The sequence below is a fragment of the Tachyglossus aculeatus genome, chromosome 10 (genome assembly GCF_015852505.1).
Source record: "Tachyglossus aculeatus isolate mTacAcu1 chromosome 10, mTacAcu1.pri, whole genome shotgun sequence".
Classification (NCBI taxonomy): Eukaryota; Metazoa; Chordata; class Mammalia; order Monotremata; family Tachyglossidae; genus Tachyglossus; species Tachyglossus aculeatus.
The window spans coordinates 21,199,297-21,221,715 of NC_052075.1; the positions used below are offsets into that span (position 1 = coordinate 21,199,297).

Sequence of the window (22,419 nt, forward strand, 5' to 3'; positions counted from 1 at the left end):
AGAGTACAGTACAACAGTGTTGGTGGATATGTTCCCTGTCCACCATGAGTTTACAGTTTAGAGGATACAGTACTCTGCACAGAGTAGGCGCTCAATAAATACTGTTGATTCATAGGTAAACTGGTGCAGCTGATAGAAGATCCATGAAATCACTGGTGAGCAGTTTTTGTTTAAGACTGTGCCGCACTCAATTAAATACTGTTATTACTACTACTGCAACATGGGCAACTTCAGAAAAGACCACTCAGTAGCCAGAATCAGGCTAGTGATCCCAAATCACATTTTAATAATCGTGTCAAGCGAAACTGAATTAATTTCTCATTTTTAATTCCTGAAGAGTTTGGTAGGAAGTTTTGAAAATAAACCATAAAAACGTAACATCCTGGACATTCATGTCTGTCCAATTCAAATGCATTTTTATTCTCTTTTCATTATGCTCCAGGAAACCAAATAGGTTTTGGTGCTAATGTGAACCAGTTGCCTTGCTTTGGAGACTTAGTTGCAGTCCTTTTGGAAGATTCACGTACAAGGAATTTTATTCAGTTTTTGAAACAGAACAACAAATTAAGTATCATAGTTTATAACCTTTAGCATAATGATTTGTGCCTAGCAGTTTGTTGTAGATGTTTACATCACATTAGGAAATAAACCAGTGCCTTAGGAAAATTAAGTAACATGCCTTATAATGTCATATGCAGGTTCCATTCACCCTCTTGGTACCCTCTACCCTAAATTGGTGCAAACTTTTGAAGCACCAATTTCTTTCTCCCTTTTTATTTTGCATTCTCTCTGGAAGTTTCCTGCAACTCCCCAGAATTACAATTCTCAGGCTTGTGGAAGATAGCGTATGAGGAAAGGCCTGGCTGACATAAAGAAATGGCTGAGCTTGAAAAGCTCTTATTTTTCTAAAGGAAAAGTGTTTTTGCTAATCTTTCCATTTGAAACTTGAACTAGTTTTAATTAGCACCTAAGGAGCTCCATTTTCTGTGATTATAAGTCTAATGTAATTGAATTGTCCTGCTTTTATGCCAGTGCCAACTGTTCTTACGCCATAGAAAGGTCAGGGCAGACATGTGCTTAGTATTTTATTGGGTGACAAAGCAAAACCTTCGAAGCACAACTTCTTGAAGTTCTTGAAATGATAAATTTTGAATTATTCACAATACTTTACATGTAAAGACATATTTACCTGTTAAAATGAAAATTTTACCTGAAAATGGCATTTTAAATAAGTTATCTTTAAAATAGGAGTTTTTTGTTCTCCTAGAACTTAAGCTCTGCCTGTCAAACAAAAAAAGTTACTTGAACTTGAGTATATTCATAATCACCATGATCACACAGAAAGTGTGCAACAGTAAGGGCTTAAAAAATTAAGGGTTAACAAAACAGTACTCAAAGCTGTTGTGGGGAATTAGACAAGTCTATTTGAATCTCTGTCTGTAAAATGAAATGTAAATTTGTTAAAAGAATTTAGATGATTAGGCAACTCAAGTGTGAAGATATAACCCATTAGGGGGTGTCATGCCAAATTAACATTACCAGACTTTTAACGACCTCCCATTTGTATAATCCTTATTTACACTTGCACCTGATGTCTGCAGTGGGGCAAGAGGCCAGCCATCTTGCCGTATGAAAGTGCCACTTAAATTGTAGTGTGGATTAGAATCAAATGTATGTGGCATCTTTACATTAAAAAAAAAAACCACAAACGCACTTTTAAAGTGTAAGAAGGTACTCACAAATTCCAGAGGAAATCAAGCAGCAGTTGTAGTGCTGTCCCGGTAGCAAGGGATCCTTGGGGATAAAGCATCCCTGAAAAACCAGTAGGCTGGATAACACTCATCGTCATCAGTGATATTTGTTGAGCACTTACTGGGTGCAGAGCACTGTACTAAGCACTTTGGAGAGTACAGTATAAAAGTGTTCGTAGACATGTTCCCGGCCTACGTTGCGTTTACAGTCTAGAGACCATCTGACAGTCTAGAGGACTGAGAAGGAAATAGATAAGGAAGGAAATGGGATTTCAGTAGAAATACTGGAGCTTAGGTGTAGCATTCTTCAAACCCTTTGTATCTGTAAACAAACAAGCCACTACATTTTACGTTAAGGCCCTAACAGAGCTCTAAAGATTAGCCTTATTTAAAAGGTGCATTATGGCCATTAAATCTGCAGATTCCCAAAGCCTAGATAATTCTGTGGAGGTATACTTTAGAGGAAAGAGGAAGCGATCACCAAAGTGGACAAAGAGTAAATGATACTCCAAAGCATAGTTGAAAATTGAGGCCATCAATAGTACTTACTGAGGAGTAGTCTGTTTAGAGTACTGTACTGAGTTCAGTAGTTAGAAAACATGTAAACAGCATGGCGTAGTCGGTCGATAGAGCATGGCCCTGGGAATTAGAGGGTTATGGGTTCTAATTCCAGCTCCATTACTTGTCTGCTGTGACCTTGGGTAAGTTACTTCGCTTCTCTGGGCCTCAGTTACCTCATCTGTAAAATGGGGTTTGAGGCTGTGAGCCCAACATGGGACACAAGTAAGTAAGTAAATCCACTCTGATTTACTTGTATCCACCCCAGCATTTAGTTCAGGGCATGGCACATAATAAGCACATAACAAATACCATAATAATAATTATTATTATTTAAGGGGCTTATAACCTATGGGGCAAAACAGGCACTAAAATAAATTCCAGTTAAGGGGAAGCAATAGAGTGTAAAGATATATGTACATAAGTGCAGCAGGGTTATATGAGGAGCCAGATAGACTGTGTAGACTGCTCACTGTGGGCAGGGATTGTCACTATTTATTGTTGCCTTTTACTTTCCCAAGTGCTTAGCACAGTGCTCTGCATACAGTAAGTGCATAATAAATACAATTGAATGAATAAAAGTGCTTTGGTGATACCTTCACAAGCGCTGAAGTGGCAGAATGGGGGAAACGGGTTGGGGAGATGACAGTGATCATCAGGGAAGGCCACCAGGAGGAAGTGTGGTTTCAAGAACGTAGGAGGGTGCTACGACTAGAAATTAAGATCTCTGAGGTGGAATTTTGTATCCATTGCTCCAGCAGCATAGAATGGTCAGAATAGTATGGGTTTGGGAGTCAGAGGACATGGATTCTAATCCCACCACCGCCACTTGTCTGCCGTGTGACCTTGGGCAAGTCACTTAACTTCTCTGTGCCTGTTACCTCATCTGTAAAATGGGGATTAAGACTGTGAGCCCCATGTGGAATAGGAACTGTGTCCAACCTGATTACCTCATATCTACCCCAATGCTTAGAACAGTTCCTGGCACATAGTAAGCACTTAACCAAATACCCTAATTATTATTATTATTTTTGCTATTATTATTATTATTATCAATGGTGCAATATTTTTGATTTTTAAAAGTGGGCATGTTTACCATGCAAAACCACTGATGTTATGTATCGTCATTGACAAGAACTGTCTGTTATGGACAGAGCCTGAACCTTCAGGAAAAGCAATAGAGCTGAGCAGTTCGTCACAATTCCATTTCCACCCCATTCCTTTCCTGACTTGATTCTTTGATCTTTTGATGGAGACTTAATCGTTCAATCAATCAGTGGTATTTATTGAGTGCTTACTATGTGCAGAGAGCTGTACTAGCAGCTTGGGAGAGTATACGTAATTAGCAGATACTTTCCGTGCCCAAAATGAGTCCATTATTGTCCGCATAAGCTGAACCTTCCAACCTTCAGCTTTAAGCACTCAGCTGTTCTGTCTTCTGGACTTACCCTCATTTCTCTTCCTCTACAACCCAGCCCGCAGACTTTACTCTTCTAATGCCAACCAACTCACTGTGCCTTGCTCTTGCCTCTTTCACTGTTGACCTCTTGCTCACAGCCTCTTCCTATCTGGAATTCTCTTGCCCTTCATTTCCAACAGATCACCATTCTCCCCATCTTCAAAAGCCCTACTAAAATCACATTTTCTCCAGGAGGCCTTCTCTGGTCTTGCATCTCCCCATCCTATTCACACAGTAAACGTGCAATAAATACGATTGTATGAATGATACTGCATCACCTAGGCATTCACTCCACTCCCTAATCATGCATTCATTGAATCGTATTTATTGAGCACTTCCTGTGTGCAGAGCACTCTACTAAGTGCTTGGGAAGTACAAGTTGGCAACATATAGAGACGGTCCCTACCCAACAACGGGCTCACAGTCTAGAAGGGGGAGACAGACAACAAAACAAAACATATTAACAAAATAAAATAGAATAGTAAATATGTTCAAGTAAAATAAATGGAGTAATAAAGTAATAAATCTGTACAAAATCAGTCAATCAGTGGTATTTAGTGAGTGCTTACTAGATGCAGAGCACTGTACTAAGGGCTTGGGTGAGTGCGACAGAATTAACAGACACGTTCCCTGCCAATAATGAGCTTACAGTCTAGAGGGGAAGAGAGGCATTAATATAAATAAATAAGTAATTTATAATGTATAATTTAAAGATATGTGCATAAGTGCTGTAAGGTTGTGGGTGGGACAGATATCAAATGTCTAAAGGTCACAGATCCAAGTGCATAGTTGATGGAAAAGGGAGAGTGAGCCTGGGAAAAGAGGATTTAATTGGGGAAGGCCTCTTGGAGGAAATGCAACCTCAACAATGCTTTGAAGGTAGAGAGATGGGTGATCTGTATATTGATGGAGAGGGAGTTCCAGGCTAGGGGGAGGGCGTGGGAAAGGGGTCAGCAGTGAGGTAGATGAGATTGGGACACAGTGAGTAAACTGGCGCCTGAGGAATGGAGCATGTGGGCTGGGCTGGAGTAGGAGATCAGTGAGGTAAGTTAGGAGGGGGCAAGCTGATTGAGTACTTTAAAGCCGATGGTGAGGAGTTTCTTGTTTTGAGGTGGAAGTAGATGGGTAACCACTGGAGGTTCTTGAGAACTTGGGAGACAGGGACTGAACGTAATTTTAGAAAATAATTTGGACAGTGGAGTGAAGTACTGAAGTGGGGAGAGAGAAGAGGCAGTAAGGTCAGGGAGGATGCAGGTGCAGTAGTCAAGATTACGGCTTCCAGATCACTCATTGCATGCCCAGTAAAGGCAGTCTAGAATAAGCCGAACAGCTCTGGACATAGCCCTGCTTCTCTCCTATGGAGATGGGGTAAAGAGTGAAACAGGGCACCTTCAACTCCTACACATCTGATCTTGTAAATTTTTCAGGACAGCTGAATTTCCGTAACAGTTGCTCAAATCACGTGCCAAATCACATGCTTTCAAATTCAGTCTAGGAAAACAATCTAGAATTTTCGGTGATGTTCTCTGGACTTTTCCTTTTCTTGTTATGAGATCATATCTACTGTGCCTTGTTTTGGTTTGAAGCCTCATGGCTATTCACACAGTGCTCAGTTGACTAGTGTTCTTCAGTTGTCTGTCCAGAATGTAACACAGTGTAAAACTCTATCTTTTTTTATGGTATTTATGCGCTTACTGTGTGACAAACACTGATCTAAGTACTGGGGTAGGTACAAGTTAATTAGATTGGGCACGGTTCCTGCCTGCATGGGACTTACAGTCCAAGTAGGAGGGAGAACAGGTATTGAATCCCCATTTTACAGTTGAAACTGAGGCACAGAGAAGTTTTTTGCTGTGTGCCCAAGGTCACATAGTAAAGTAGCAGAGTTGGGTTTAGAACCGAGGTCTTCCAACTCCCAGGTCTGTGCTGTCTTCCCTTGGCCATGCTGCTTCTCTACTGCCTAGAATCCTTACAGCAGTGGAAACCAGGGAGATTCTCCAGAGGTGTGTATGATCAGGTTTTTCCTCTTCTTGAAAGTGGTGATTAAGGTGGCATCTCTGAAGTTTTGGGGGTATTCCCTCAGTTTTCCATAAACTTGCGGTACACCTATCTCTGTGTCTCTCACTTGTGTCCTAATCTTCCCATCTTGTCTTGTCATATGCTGTGGAGTCATCTCCACCCCGTAGTGACTCCATGGACACATCTCTCCCAGAACACCCCACCTCCATTTGCAATTGTTCTGGTAGTGTATCCATAGAGTTTTCATGGTAAAAATACGCAAGTGGTTGACCATTGCCTTTTTCTGCATGGTAATCTCGAGTCCCTGCTCTTGACTCTTTCTCATGCCGCTGCCATCCAGCTCAGGTGAGTTTTGACTTGTAGCAAATTGCCTTCCACTCGCTAGCCACTGTCCAAGCTAGGAGTGGAATGGGTATGTGTCTGCTTGACTCTCCCTCTCGTAGTCGAGGCTGGTAGAGTATTGGAAACTCTCCAAGTGAGATCCTGAAAGGGTGAATCTTCCCATATGTACCCCAAAAATCAACATTTCCTAGTTGTTCTTTCTAGTTTTGATTAGGATTACTAAGGAATTGAAGATTAAAAATGCGAGAGGAAAATGCCAGCAGGTGGAGTAGAAATAGTGAGAAATTTCACAGGTCACAGTTGCAGTCCTAAACCGGGCATTTGCAATTAAATTCAGTTTTAGGTTATGAGGAAGTAGTTGTTCTTGGAACAGAAAGACTCTTCAGAATGTGAAGTGTGACTTTTGGGAGGAAGTTATTTAATAGCAACAAAGAAACTGAAAAAATCCAAAGTATCGCATTTGTTTTCAATACAACAGATGTGGTTGACAAAAAGATCTCCAGTCGACAGCATGAATTCAACAATATTTATTGAGTTCCATTGTAAAGAGCACTGAGGGGAATTACAAAGGAAAAATCAAGATTCTTCAAGTAGAAATAAATAAATATTAAGTGAGGTAAGATCAACCCTCACAAGTCCTATTTCCACTAAAATGTTCTAGGGTCCTTTTCATTCATTCATTCAGTCATTTATTGAGCGCTTACTATGTGCAGAGCACTGTACTAGGTGCTTGGAAAGTACAAATCAGCAACAAATAGAGATAATCCCTGCTCAAAACGAGCTCACAGTCTAGGAAGGAGAGAGGGAGACATCAGTACAAATAAACGGACATGAATATCAATAAGTAAAATTACAGATATATACATAAGTGCTGTGGGGTGGGGACATGGGGGAAGAGCAAAGAGAGCAAGTCAGGGCACCACAGAAGGAAGTGGGAGATGAGGAAAAGTGGGGCTTAGTCTGGGAAGGCCTCTTGGAGGAGATGTGCATTCAGTAAGGTTTTGAAGGGGGGAGGAGAGTAATTATCTGGTGGATATGAGGGAGCATGTTCCAGGCCAGAAGTAGGACATAGGCCAGGGGCTGGCAGCGAGACAGGCAAAATTGAAGCACAGTGAGAAGTTTAACACCGAAAGAATGAAATGTGCAGGCTGGGTTTTAGCAGGAGAAAAGGGAGGTGAGGTAGGAGGGGGCAAGGTGATGGAGAGCTTTAAAGCCAATGGTGAGGAGTTTTTGTTTGATATGGAGATGGACAAGCAACCACTAGAGATTTTTGAGGAGGGAGGTGACATGCCCTGAGTGTTTCTGTAGAAAGATAATCCAGGCAGTGAAGTACGGACTGGAGTGAGGAGAGGCAGGTGATTGGGAGGTCAGAAAAGAGGTTGGTGCAGTAACCTAGGTAGGATAGGATGAGTGATGGTATTAACATAGTAATCATTGTGGACAACAGGGGTGACTGCCTTAGGTCCGCTGTCTTAAGTGAGAAGCAGCTTGGTCTAGTGGATAGAGCATGAGCCTGAGAGTTAGAGCGCCTGGGTTCTAATTCCAGTTCCCCCACTTACCTGCTGGGTGACCTTGGGCAAGTCCCTTCACTTCTCCGGTCCTCAGTCCCTTCATCTGCAAAATGGGAATTCAATACCTGTTCTCCCTACTACTTAGGCTGGGAGCCCCATGTGGGACTTGATGATCTTGACTCCAGCTCTTTGTACAGCACTCGTTACATGGGCTTATCTCATCTTGTGCTGTCGAGTCGTTTCCGACCTGTAGCGACTCCACGGACACATCTCTCCCAGAACGTCCTGCTCTCCAGCTGAAGTCGTTGTGGTAGTGGATCCAGAGAGTCTTCTTGGTAAAAGTACGGAAGTGGTTTACCATTGCCTCCTTCCGCGCAGTAAACTTGAGTCTCCACCCTTGACTCTCTCCCATGTCGCTGCTGCCCAGCATGGGTGAAGGTTGCCTTCCGCTCGCTAGCCACTGCCCAAGCTAGGAATGGAGTGGAGAGGCCTCTGCTTGACTCTCCTTCCTGTAGCCGAGGTACTGGAAGCTCTCCAGGTGCCATCCTGAGAGGGTTGTGAGTGCTGAGGGAGTTATAAATAAGTTCTTAAGTGCTTAGGGTTGACCGAAAGGGTGATATGCCTCAGGGTGCTGGGTTTCACTTCTACCTTATGCCTTTAAAAAAATTAGGTACATCACATTAAATCAGTAAATGGTATTTATTTTACCAACTCTGTTATATTGTATTATTATTAATAATATTTATTTTATTTTTTTAATGGCATGTATTCAGCGCTTACTATGTGCAAAGCACTGTTCTAAGCGCTGGGGAGGTTACAAGGTGATCAGGTTGTCCCACGGGGGGGCTCACAGTCTTAATCCCCATTTTACAGATGAGGTAACTGAGGCACAGAGAGGTGAAATGACTTGCCCAAAGTCACACAGCTGACAATTGGCAGAGCCGGGATTTGAACCCATGATCTCTGACTCCAAAGCCCATGCTCTTTCCACTGAGCCACGCTGCTTTATGGAGTGCTTACTGTGTGCAAAGCACTGTAGTAAGCACTTGGGAGAGTACAGTATAACATCAGACACATTCCCTGCCCACAGTGAGCTCACAGTCTAGAGGGGGAGACTGACATTAATATAAATAAATAGATAAATAAATTACAGATATATACATATGTGTTACGGGGAAGAAAGGGAGGTTGAATGAAGGATCAAGTATGAGCGGCGCAGAAGGGAGTGGGGAAGAGGAGAGGAAGGCTTAATCAGGGAAGGCTTTCTGGATGAGATGTGCCTTCAATAAGCCTTTGTAGTGGGGGAGAGCAATTATCTTTCTGATATGAGGAGGGAGGGCGTTCCAGGCCAGAGGTAGGATGTGGGCGAGAGGTCGACAGCGAGACAGATGAGATGGAGGTACAGTGTGAAGCTTAGCATCAGAAGAACGAAGTGTGTGGATTGGGTTATAGTAGGAGAGCAGGGAGGTGAAGCAGGAGGGGGCAAGGTGGTTAAGTGCTTAATTCATTCATTCATTCACTTGTATTTATTGAGTGCTTATTTTGTGTAAGGCAATGTGCTGAGTGCTTGAGAGAGTACGGTATAACAATAAGTGGACATGTCCCCTGCCCAGAAGGAGCTTACTCTCCCAAGTGTTTAGTACAGTGCTTTCACATACTATCGACTAAGTGCTTATGGAGTGCAGAGCACTGTACTAAGCACTTGGCAGCAAATACAACCAAGTGGGTAGGGATGTTCCCTGCCCACAGTGAGCTTGCAGTCATGGTTGCCAGTTTAACCCTGGGCATTTTCTGTGGCAGTATTGTTTCCAACGGGACCTGTTTGCAGGTGGCCACTCAGTCAGTTCGTGCCTCCCCCAGGCAAACCCTTTGCCTAAAACATACTATTGGATCTTCATTTTAGACCTCGTGGCAGTTGTTTCTAAGCATCTGGGGGGGTCTTCCGCTGACGCTCTCATATCAGTGTATGATGGCTTCTGGTTATTAATTATTACAAAATTGGAACTAGTAATGTGTTCAGCTTAAGTGACAGCAACCTCTTGTTAGGGACAATTATCTTTGATGAAGACATCAAGACATTAATTAATCTTTGACGAAGCCGCATGGCCTCACGGAAGGAGCTCTAGTCTGGGAGTCAGAAGACGTGGGTTCGAATCCTAGCTCCACATTTGCTTGCCTCACTTTTGTCATCTGCAAAATGGACATTACGGAGCTCGTTTTTCCTCCCCTTAGTCCCAAGTGAGCCTGTTGTTAGGTAGGGATTGTCTCTTGTTGAATTGTACTTTCCAAGCACTTAGTACAGTGCCCTGCACACAGTAAGGGCTCAGTAAGTAAGATTGAATGATTGAATGAATGAATTACCATTACATTCTTTGGGTAAGACAAAAAGTTTATTTCCTTATGCCTAATATGTGAACTTGATCTTCTGTTGCTATAAATGTATACTTCAATGTAGATTGCAGTGATACGACTTTCGGGGCCAAATTTTACACATTCAGCAAAACAGGTTTACATGTAACTTCATTTTCTTTTACTATTGTTGGAGTTCCTCCTTATACATTAGCTGATGAGGTACCATGAAATGATAATAATAATGATTAAGTGCCTCCTATGAGACAAAGCATTGTGCTGAGCACTAGGATAAATATAAATAATCTGATCGGACACAGTCTCTGTCCCAAATGGGGAACACAATCTAAAAGGTGATGAGAAAAGGTAAAATTCAAAATTAAAATGAAATACTAAATATGTTCACATTTATTCTCTGTCTCTATTTTTTCAATTAAACATAGGTGAAGCAGAAGTAGTTAGATTTAGTCTAAATTCACATTGCTGAAGAAAGCAGTCCTCTTTTTCTCTCTCTCTCTCTCATTTCTTTCTCTGAATTTTCACTGAGGGGCTTTTATCTTCCTCTTAATCCTACCATTTCTGTCAGGACATAATCTCTTTCTCAAATTTACATTTTAATTACAAGGCCAGCTGAACTAGGTAAAATCAATAATGTCAGCATTCAGCAGCCTAACTTTCAGCTGAAACCCCAGCCTCTCTATTTCCTCCTATCGATTTATCTCTCGAACACTGGCTGCTTTATTGCTTCAGGCAAATAGGTGCCATTTGGTCAATTTAAACAAAAAAGGGGATTTGGTCCTTTTTATGATTCCTTCTAAAAGCAACTCCAAGAGTGAATTTGAACTTAGGTCCTGTAGATGGGCGAGACCAGAGTCAAGGAATGGTGAGAGGCATAGAATTGTGAGCAACACATTTTGTTTCTTGTTTTTCCAAGAGTTCAGTAGTCTTTTGGAAAAGGAATGCTACGGATTCTAAGGATTTTTACTTTGAAAGTATGTCAGGAAGATTGATTTTCTACAACAATGTTAAAATGGTAGTTTATTTTATGCCTTAAGTATTTACTCTTCTTTAATACACTTACCCATCTTTTTAATGGTTGAAAACAACAAATCAATGAAAAAGGATATTTCATTCTTGTATCTGTTGGGAATTCTAATATTGATCTTTTGGTTGAGATTGGTATCTCCCTAAATGTCACATTGTTCACTTATCAGCCTTGCTTTTCCACAGTATATATGTGTTCCTTTCAGCATTTGAGCATTAAACTGTGTTGAGATAATATAAGAATTCAGGGAATTTGGTCAAGTTTTAGAAGTTAATTTGAATGTTGGATGTTTTGGATGATTTTTGAGTAGGGATACTGAAATCTTTCTCTTTGAAAGAACAAACCAGAATAACTTATATCCAGATATACTTTAGGAGCATTTGTACTTCGTTACTTTAGGGTTTAAGAATAAATACCTAGGGTTTTGTAAGTCTCAGCCCAATAGAATGATCTCAGTTATAAGTCTACAGCTGTCAATTCCTGTGAAATACAATAAGAAATATGTTTTGCCCCATGTGACTGTAATATGAGTGTAATGCTGATGTTGAAGTTGAGGAGCAGCATGAGTCTAGAGTCGGAGGATCTGGGTTCTAAACTCGGCTCTACCACGTGCCTACTGTGTGACCTTGGGCAAATCATTTAACTTCTCTCTGCCTCAGTTTCCTCATCTGTAAAATGGGGATTCGATACCTGTTCTCCCTCCTACTTACTGTGAACCTTATTGACTTGTATCTACACCAGCGCTTAGGATAGAGTTTGACGCAGAGTATAAAAAAAAAAAAAGGCATTGAACTCCTGAGACTCAGGATCCCCTGATGATGAAACAAGTCAGAAGGATCTGGGTTCTAATTACGGCTCCACCACATGTCAACTGTGTGACCTTGGCCAAGTCACCTCACTTCTCTGGGCCTTAGTTCCCTCACCTGGAAAATGGGGATTAAGACTTTGAGCCCCATGTGGGACAGGGACTGTGTCCAACCCAATTTGCATGTGTCCACCCCAGCTCCTAGAACAGTGCCTGGCACATAGTAAGCACTTAACAAACACCGCAATTACTATTATTGGTAGTGTTATTAGAATAGAGTATGGTGATCCTGGCTGATTGTCAATCTAACAGAGAGATCTGAAGGGGTCTAACTGACCTTTGAAATCCTCAAATTCATTTGGAAGAAAACGTGGAGGCATGCCAAGTGGCATTGTCATGGTCTACAGCCCAGCCCACACCCTCCACTCCTCTGCCACTAACCTCCTCACTGTACCTCATTCTCGCCTGTTCCGCCGTCGACCCCCGGCCCATGTCCTCCCCATGGCCTGGAATGCCCTCCCTTTGCACATCCGCCAAGCTAGCACTCTTCCTCCCTTCAAAGCCCTACTGAGAGCTCGCCTCCTCCAAGAGGCCTTCCCAGACTGAGCCCCCTTTTTCCTCTCCTCCTCCCTATCCCCCTCTCCTACCTCCTTCCCCTCCCCACAGCACCTGCATATATGTTTGTACAGATTTATTACTCTATTTTACTTGTACATATTTACTATTCTACTTATTTTGTTAATGATGTACATTTAGCTTTAATTCTATTTGTTCTGACCACTTGACACCTGTCCACATGTTTTGTTTTGTTGTCTGTCTCCCCCTTCTAGACTGTGAGCCCGTTGTTAGGTAGGGACCGTCTCTGTATGTTGCCAACTTGTACTTCCCCAGCGCTTAATACAGTGCTCTGCACACAGTAAGTGCTCAATAAATACAATTGAATGAATGAATGAATGGTATATGTATTTTTTAGGTCTGGAGCCAGTAGCATCACCTCCGAGGCCAGAGAAAGCCAAAGGAGTGAGGTCACTGGGGCCGGGCCCCTCACAGCAACCAAAACTGAATGAAGAGGAACTCGACCCGACCTGTGCCGCTGCGACCCTGAGGCTGATCAGAGATAAACTGCCCAAGTTACATTCTCCGCCAACCAGGTCCTTCATCACATTTTGGGTTTTCTGTAGAGATCTCAGTTTTGAGGCATCCATACTTCTGAGAGCTGCACACCTAAAAATCCTCGCCCTTCCGATTAAGCCAAAAAAAAAAAAAAAAAAGAAAAATGGTTTCAAACCCAGTCGCGAAACAAGCCTATTAATTAGAACTTGATATCTCGCTGATTGGTAAAACACATTCATACTTTACCCTTTTCACAGAAGCTGTGGTTCAGAAAGCAGTACTAAAAGGTGTCAGGGAAGTGCTGCTGTTTTCACGTGACTCGAGAATGATAATTCAGTTACTTTGTCAATTTTTTTAATCATTTAATTTGTACTTCCCAAGCGCTTAGAACAGTACAGCACATAGTAAGCGCTCAATAAATACAGTTGATGATGGTTGATGATGATTCTGTAGCAGAGAAATGCCTGCCTCGAGATTGCCATAGTGATATAAAATCTCTAGGCTCTTCTTGGACTGTGAGCCCCTTTGTGGGACAGGGATGGTGGGCAACCCAATTCACTCGTATCTACCCCAGTGTTTAGAACAGTGCTTGACACATAGTAAGCTTAACAAATACCATAAAAAAGAAAAAAAAAAGGTCCTGTGGGTGAAGCATCTGTTCTTTCAGCCGGCTAGGAGATTGTTTAGTGCACTGTAGTATAGAGCACTTAGAACAGTGCTTGGCACATAGAAAGAGCTTAAGAAATACCATCATTATTACTGAAAATATAATTTTTGAGCACTTTCTGGGAGCAGGGCATTGTAACAAGTGTCTGGAAAGGCATAACAGAAACAATATTCTTGTTCCCTGCCCACAAGGAGCTTAAAATCTGCTTGGATTCAAAACTACCAATTATGGGAACAGAAGGGAGAACGAGGATTAAATAGGGAATTGAACGAATATGCAAGGATGGAATATCAGAGAAGATCAGAATAAATCATTGCAATTTCAGTGTTCAATTAGGGTATAAGCTGCTTCAGTACGCTCTCTGCCCATCTTATTTTGAGGGAGTAAACTTTGGCAGAAAGAAACTTGAATTTACTGTCTTTTGGTCAAATGTTCTCACAGTTGGCAGAAATTTCAGGACTGCCTCCAAGAACTTATTTTCAAAACTGTTGTGGCAAATGGAGGTATTACTTGTGACTCACTGTAGCCTGCTAATTGTGAACATGATCTCTTGACAGTGGGGTAGGGACCATCTCTATATGTTTCCAACTTGTACTTCCCAAGCGCTTAGTACAGTGCCCTGCACACAGTAAGTGCTCAATAAATACGATTGAATGAATGAATGAATAAATAAATACGATTGAATGAATGAATGCAAAATGAACTGAAAGGCTAATTCACAGTCTTACTAATGTTAAACTTTTCCCTCACTGAGGAAAAAGAGGAGTTATACCAATATGGATTGCAAGGTTTCAGAGAGCAGAAATGGAAAGAACAGTTTTTGAAAACACAGTGGCCAAGCATTGGCAATGAGAAATAGCATACCCAATTGCTAAGGGGCCTCTCCGATAAAATTGGGTATTCTGCTTGCTAAGCTCTGATGGTGCTGGGCTGCAACTCCTCCATCGGTCATTAGTTTCAGGTCCAAGGCTTGTGCCGTGTTCTCAATGGGAGACTCCATCACCAAGATCATCATCCTCAGGATTTATTGTGGGCCAAGAGGGCTAACTGCTTGGGGGGAGAACTGTAGAGGTGAAAAACACAAAGATGGATAACTAAGTGAATAAATAAATCTTTAAATACATAAAAGAGTAAGAGGGCAAGCTAAGAACTCCACCACTCCAAACCGCAAGCCGAAGTGGGGTTGGACAGGGAACAATTTGAAGCCGAATTCGTTCCATGGTAAGTTTCCTTCTCTCAGAATAATTCCCCAGAATGTCCACGTGGATTTGAATTGCCATGAAGAGTCACAGTTGTCTTCACTGCCAAAGTGCGAAAGCCCTGCTAATACTGAAAGAAGAGAAAAGCTTAGGAATTTATATTAGTGGGGCTGTCTGCTAGAATCTTTTTGATGCCTGTTGTATTGCAGTGACATTTTATAATCTTTCCCTAGTGGCTCAGGAAACATGGCATCAGCTTCGGAGGGGGAACCCAGCAGCAAGTCGCAGAAGCTGGAGGAAGAACGAGCTAAAGCCCCAGTTATGCCTTTTGGAATAGATCTTTACTACTGGGGACAGGAGCAGCCAACTGCTGGAAAGATTCTTAAGTAAGTAAAAGTGCATTCAGAGTTAAAAACATGGGCAGAAAAAAAATCTCCCGATTAAGGGATGATTCTGTGAGGAGGAAACATTTACTTGCTGTTAGTGACTACACTCCTTTTCTCTGTACCTCAGTGTCTTGAGATCATAACCCAGGGGGATAAAGCAGGGCTTGGGGGACAGAAGACCTGGATTCTAATCCCGGCTCCACCACTTGTCCAGAATTTGTTAGGTTTTGGTGGAAAAAAGAACAAAGAAAGCTTTCTGAGGACACATTGGAATAGGTCTTTCAGACTCTGCCTCAGGTATCGGCCACTTTTGAAGATCCTAATGAAGCTATACATTTTGTTGTCTGTCTCCCTCTTCTAGACTGTGAGCCCGTTTTTGGGTTTTTGGGACCGTCTCTATATGTTGCCGACTTGTACTTCCCAAGCGCTTAGTACAGTGCTCTGCACACAGTAAACGCTCAATAAATACAATTGAATGAATGAATGAATGAAAAATGGGGATTCAATACCAGTTTTCCCTCCTATTTAGACTGTGAGCCCCATGTGGGACCTGATTATCTTGTTTCTATCCCAGCGCTTAGTACAGCTTAGCCTGTTGTAGTGAACAGAGCATGGGCCTGGGTGTCAGAAGGTTGTGGGTTCTAATTCTGGCTCCGCCACTTGTCTGCTGTGTAGACCATAGTCAAGTCACTTCACTTCCCTCTATATAGAGGTGGCAGCAATAGTCACTGGGTTAGGATCTTTGATATCCTTGGATAGCCTAGAGTTTGTGCAGAGTGGGGTAGAGGTTTTCCCCAGTAATAATAATAAATGTGGTATTTGTTAATCAATCAATCAATCGTATTTATTGAGTGCTTACTGTGTGCAGAGCACTGTACTAAGCGCTTGGGAAGTACAAGCTGGCAACATATAGAGACAGTCCCTACCCAACAGTGGGCTCACAGTCTAGAAGGGGGAGACAGAGAACAAAACCAAACATACTAACAAAATAAAACAAATAGAATAGATAGGTACAAGTAAAGTAAATAAATAGAGTAATAAATATATACAAACATATATACATATTTACAGGTGCTGTGGGGAAGGGAAGGAGGTAAGATGGGGGGGATGGAGAGGGGGACGAGGGGGAGAGGAAGGAAGGGGCTCAGTCTGGGAAGGCCTCCTGGAGGAGATGAGCTCCCAGTAGGGCCAGTAGGGCCGTCCGGACGGATGGACGGACAGACGGGCCCTGCCCCCCAGCCCCCTCCGCCTCCCCCAGGCCCCGGCCCTGGCCTTAAGTGCTTACTTTGTCAAGCACTGTAATAATAATGATAACAATGATAATAATAATGATAATTGTGGTATTTGTTAAGCACTTACTGTGTGCCAGGGACTGTACTAAGCTCTGGGGTGGATACAAGTGAATTGGGTTGGACATAGTCCCTGTCCCACGTGGGGCTCACAGTCTCAACGCCCATTTTATAGATGAGGATACTGAGGCACAGGGAAGTGAAGTGACTTGACCATGTTCTACACAGCAGACAAGTGGCGGAGCCAGAATTAGAACCCACAACCTTCTGATACCCAGGCCCATGCTCTGTTCACTACAACAGGATAAGCAGTACTAAGTGCTGGGATAGAAACAAGATAATCAGGTCCCACATGGGGCTCACAGTCTAAATAGGAGGGAAAACTGGTATTGAATCCCCATTTTTCATTCATTCATTCAGTTGTATTTATTGAGCGCTTACTGTGTGCAGAGCACTGTACTAAGCGCTTGGGAAGTACAAGTCGGCAACATATAGAGACGGTCCCTACCCAAAAACGGGCTCACAGTCTAGAAGGGGGAGACAGACAACAAAACGAAACATGTACACAGTGTCAAAATCTCAGAACAAATAGAATTAAAGCTACATGCACATCATTAACAAAATAAATAGAATAATAAATACGTACAAGTAAAATAGAGTAATAAATCTGTACAAATATATATATATATATATATACAAGTGCTGTGGGGAGAGGAAGGAGGTAGGGCAGGGGGGATGGGGAGGAGGTGAGGAAGAAGGGGGCTCAGTCTGGGAAGGCCTCCTGGAGGAGGTGAGCTCTCAGTAATAATAATATTGATGGTATTTATTAAGCACTTACTATATGCCAAGCACTGTTCTAAGCCCTGGGGTAGATACAAGGTAATCAGGTTGTCCCACATGGAGCTCACAGTTTTAATCCCCATTTTAAAGTGAGGTCACTGAGGCACAGAGAAGTTGTGACTTGCCCAAAATCACCCAGCTGACAAATGGCGGAGCTGGGATTAGAACGCATGATCTCTGACTCCCAGAGTGCTCACTGTGTGCCAGGTACTGTATTAAGTGCTGGGGTGGATACAAGTTAAGGGAACTGAGACACAGAGAAGCGACTCGCCCAAGGTCCCGCAGCAGGCAAGTGGCAGCTCCAGGATTAGAACCCAGCTCCTCTGACTCGCAGGATCGTGCTCTTTCCATGAGGTCACGCTGCTTCAGTGGACCATTGCCCTGCTGGTCCTTTTTCTCCTCCTCCTCACCTCCCCTTGCTCCGCCCCCCATCACCCCCACATCTCTCTTCCCAATCCCTATGAGTCCTGAGAAGCGTACGCCTCTTGTATTACTGAAAGACAAATTAAGTTCTCAAGGACTTAGTTTATTTAGCTTGAGTTTTTAGTGTAAAGGCATTTAAAAGAATCCCTCATAGATTCCTTTTCCAGGGAGCACCCTGGCACCAGTATTAGATTTTCCCCACAGCTGCTGAAATATTCCTGTGGGGTGTTCTTTCTTAATCCACACCCGTCACATCATATGTTCTTCTTAATTTCTTCCACTCTGGGGAGTGATGATAAGGAATACTTTGACATGCCAACTCTTGGGTTTTGTTTTGTCCGAAGTGAATTCTTTAAAGTCACTCTAGTGAAGTTTTCACTGAGACCTTAAGGAGCATTTGCCTGTGATACCATCCAAACTATGGTAAGGCTTTATTTTACATTGCAAATAAATTATTCAAGTCATAAGTGAAATCAAAAGCATATTTCACTGCCTGTCTGCGTGGTGCTGTACTGTTTTATTTTTATGCTTCCCAATAAAATAGAGGGCACACTTCTGAACCTTAGAGCCTAAAACTACAGAAATACCAATCTTAGCAAAGATAATTTAAGAAACTGCACCCACCCATCCGCTACATTACTGGCTCTTGGTTAGAATTTACTCACTGATAAATTAGGATACGTACTTGTAATTGACCTTAACCTATAGTTAAAACGTACTACTACCTCAAGTAGTGGATGCTGTTAATATAGAGCATCATTTAGGCCTTTATAAAGCTGATCCTATTCATGGACAGTTCCTTGATTCCTACAGATATGCCGATGAATAATGTACCCTATTAAAATATCTAAAAGTGCATTAAGAGAAGCAGTGTGGCCTGTTGGAAAAAGCACATGTCTGGGAGCCAGAAGACTTGAGTTCTGCTGTGTGACCTTGGGCAAGTCATTTGGCTTCTCTGTCCCTCAGTTTCCTCATCTGTAGAATTGAGATGATACCTGTTTTCCCTCCTACTTAGAATGTGAGCCCCATGTAGGACAAGGACTGTGCCTGATCTAATTATCCTGTATCTATTCTTGGGTGTAGTACAGTGCTTGGCACATAGTATTCATTCTACTGTATTTATTGCTGCTGCTGATGGTATTTGTTAAGCACGTACTATGTGCCAAGCACTGTTCTAAGTGCTGGGGATTGATACAAGGTAATCAGGTTGTCCCACGTGGGGCTCAGTCTTAATCCCCATTTTAGAGATGAGGTAACTGAGGCACAGAGAAGTGAAGTGATTTGCCCAAAGTCACACAGCTGAAAAAGCGGCAGAGCCAGGATTAGAACCCATGACCTCTGACTCCCAAGCCCAGGCTCTTGCTACTAAGCCATGCTACTTCTGTATTTATTTCATTCAATCGTATTGAGTTCTTACTGTGTGCAGAGTACTGTACTAAGTGCTTAACAAATGCATTATTATTTGCATTTGTTATCATTATTATTATTATTATTATTATTATTATTATTATTAACTTCTGCATTGGCCTCCTTGCTGACCTCCCTGCCTCCTGTCTCTCCCCAATCCAGTCTTTACTTCACTCTGCTGCCCGGATCATTTTTCTAAAGCATTTAGTCCCCGTCTCCCGACTCCTCAGGGACCTCTGGTAGTTGCCTTTCCACCAATAGAAACTCCTCGCCATCAATCAATCAATCAATCGTATTTATTGAGCGCTTACTGTGTGCAGAGCACTGTACTAAGCGCTTGGGAAGTACAAGTTGGCAACATATAGAGACAGTCCCTACCCAACAGTGGGCTCACAGTCTAAAAGGGGGAGAAAGCTGTAAGCTCGTTGCTGGCAGGTTATGTGTCTGTTGATGGTTGTATTGAACTCTCCCAAGCAGTTAGTACACTGCTGTGCACACTGCGCTCAATAAATACAACTGAATGAATGAATGAGTCAGCTTTAAAGCACACAATCATTTCACCCCCACCTTCCACCCACCCCAGTGCTTAGTACAGTGCCTGGCACATAGTAAGCACTTAACAAATAACCACAATTATTATTAGGTGTAAGCTTATCAGGTTGAACACCGTCTGTGTCCCAAATGGGGCTCACAGTCTTACTCCCCATTTTACAGATGAAGGAACTGAGGCCCAGAGATTTCAAGTGACTTGCTCAAGTGCACATAGTGGACAAGTGGCAGAGCCAGGATTAGAACCTGGGTCCTTCCGACTGTCAGACCCACGCTCTATCCAGTAGGCCGTACTGCTTCTCTGCTGTAAAATTGAGAACAAATTATCTCTTTCTCTCTCTCTCTCACATGTATATATAGTTTTTTTCATATATACAAATCATTTTTTCAATGTTTTTTTCCAGATTTAGTTCTCAACACCGGTTCTGGGCACCAAATGAGTTGGAGGAGGAAGTGGAAAGTACAGAAATAGCCGAGATGTTACAAAGTCGCTGCATCACGTTCGCTGGCAAATTTGAACCTGTGAAGCACAAGTGTCGAGCGCCTATGCCCGATGGGAGGCTTTGTGAACGGCAGGACAGGTTTAAGGTGTGTCCCTGCATTCACTTGAATTCGGTGTGCTGGGTGTCAAAGATTGACAAAAGGTTAACCGCTCAGAGTAAAGACAAGCATCACTGAAAGCGGCACCTGGGGAGGTGAAGAGGAAATGCTGTTTAGAATTTCCTCCACATAGTGTCCTAGCGCCTTACAGGTAGGAAGAATTTTTCTAATGCATTCGTAAATTGTAATGAAAGGTCTGTTGCGCTTGGGCTGTTTTAAATAGAGGTGTCTCTCACTACAGTTCTCTTCATTTCGTGCTCTTTTGCGACAGCGTTATTTAATTTCAGTGTTGGTATTTTCTTAGTGCATGCTCGCTCTTGGCCATGACACTCTGGTTTGGTTCCTTGTGCAGAGTTCCTTTTGGTTCAACCACCTCACTGGTTTCATGTCCTAGTGGAAAGAGCACATAATTGGGAGTCAGGAGACCTGGGTTCTAATCATGTACTTGCCGTGTGACTTTGGGCAAGTCATTTTATGTCTTCAGGGTCTCAGTTTCCTCACCTGTATAATGGGGATTAAATACCTGTTCTCCCTCCCCATTAGACTCTGAGCTCCATGTGGGACAGGGACGTACTTGCCGTGTGACTTTGGGCAAGTCATTTTATGTCTTCATTTTATGTATTCTGTCCAATAATCCTGTGTCTATCACAGTGTTTGGCACATAATAATAATAATAATTATTATTATGATATTTGTTTAGTGCTATGTGCCAAACACTGTTCTAAGCGCTGGGGTAGATACAAGGTAATCAGGTTGTCCCAGGTGGGGCTCACAGTCTTAATCTCCATTTTACAGATGAGGTAACTGTGGCCCAGAGAAGTGAAGTGATTTGCCCAAAGTCACACAGCTGACAAGTGGCGGAGCCGGAATTAGAACCCACGACCTCAGACTCCCAAGCCCAGACTCTTTCCACTGAGCCATGCTGCTTATCGTGGCACATAATAAACACCTAACAAATATTGTTATTATTACACTCTATCTTCTTCCCTGTCTCCTCAACCTTTCAAATATACACATAAATATGTACAATTATGTATATATACATATATGTATATACACATATGTATTTACGATATATATGTGTATATATGCATATGCATGTATAACATATAAACGTCAAATACACATACATGTACATGTATTTTAATGATATTGGTTAAATGATTCCTATGTGCCAGGCACTGTACTAAGTGTTGGGATAGATACAAGATAATCAGATTGGACACAGTCCCTCTTCCACATGAAGTTTACAATCTTAGTCCCCATTTTACGGATGGGTAACTGAGGCACAGAGAACTTAATTGAGTTGCTGGAGGTCAGCCAGCAGATAAGTGGCCAGACCTGGATCAGAACCCAGGTCCTCTGACTCCCAGGCTTACGCTTTTTCTACAAGGCAAGGCTGCTTTTCTATTTGTACTAATTTAAATTCCCATTTTGAAAGCTGTTGGTTCTCTGGTATCAAATAAATGGTAAATCTTTGGTTAGGTCTTTAGAATGTGTGTGTGTGCGTACGCGCACACCTAAGCATGTGTATTTGGAGGAAAGCAGACGTTCCTTTGTCTTAAACTAGAAATGCATAAATACCAATACGTTTCACCTCTCTGAGTTAAAGACTTGGAAACTCAGCAGATGCCCCCAAAATAGCCACTGTTAACACCTTGGGAAGCTGAAATGGGCAGCCCAAAGTCCTAAAAATATGGCCTGAAGCCAGAAAGGAGAAGAGGAGTGTACGGTGTAGTGGATAGAGCTTGGGCCTGAGGGTCAGAAGGTCATGGGTTCTAATCCCAGCTCCCCCACTTGTCTGCTCTGTGACCTTGGACAAGTCACATCACTTCTCTGGGTCTCAGTTACCTCATCTGTAAAATGGGGATTGAGACTGTGAGACATGTGTTCAACCCACTTTGCTTGTATCCACCCCAGCACTTAGTACAGCGCCTGCCACATAGTAAGTGCTTAACAAATACTGTCATTCATTTATTCATTCATTCAGAAGAGTGTCCGAAGCCAGATCCAGCAGGAATTAGGGACTTTCAGGACATTATTGACCCACTCATTTCTGAAGGTATTCCCAAAAGGACGAGTGCCCCCCACCCCCATCCGAACCCAC

The 22,419-nt window shown here is 42.5% G+C and overlaps 1 protein-coding gene and 1 non-coding gene across 3 annotated transcripts in view; one reads left to right on the top strand and one right to left on the bottom strand.

Annotated features, from left to right (window-relative positions):
* UVSSA (UV stimulated scaffold protein A) overlaps nucleotides 1–22,419 on the top strand; it is a 98,750-nt gene that overhangs the window by 61,840 nt on the left and 14,491 nt on the right. For both annotated transcript variants that reach the window (XM_038753217.1, XM_038753218.1), the window contains exons 9-11: nucleotides 12,813–12,990; nucleotides 15,052–15,204; nucleotides 20,117–20,300. In XM_038753217.1, coding sequence (XP_038609145.1) covers nucleotides 12,813–12,990; nucleotides 15,052–15,204; nucleotides 20,117–20,300 — 515 coding nt within the window. The remainder of the gene's footprint in view (nucleotides 1–12,812; nucleotides 12,991–15,051; nucleotides 15,205–20,116; nucleotides 20,301–22,419) is intronic.
* Nucleotides 6,143–6,280, bottom strand: LOC119933773. Its single transcript, XR_005452646.1, has one exon. It is a non-coding gene; the product is annotated as a small nucleolar RNA SNORA7 (small nucleolar RNA).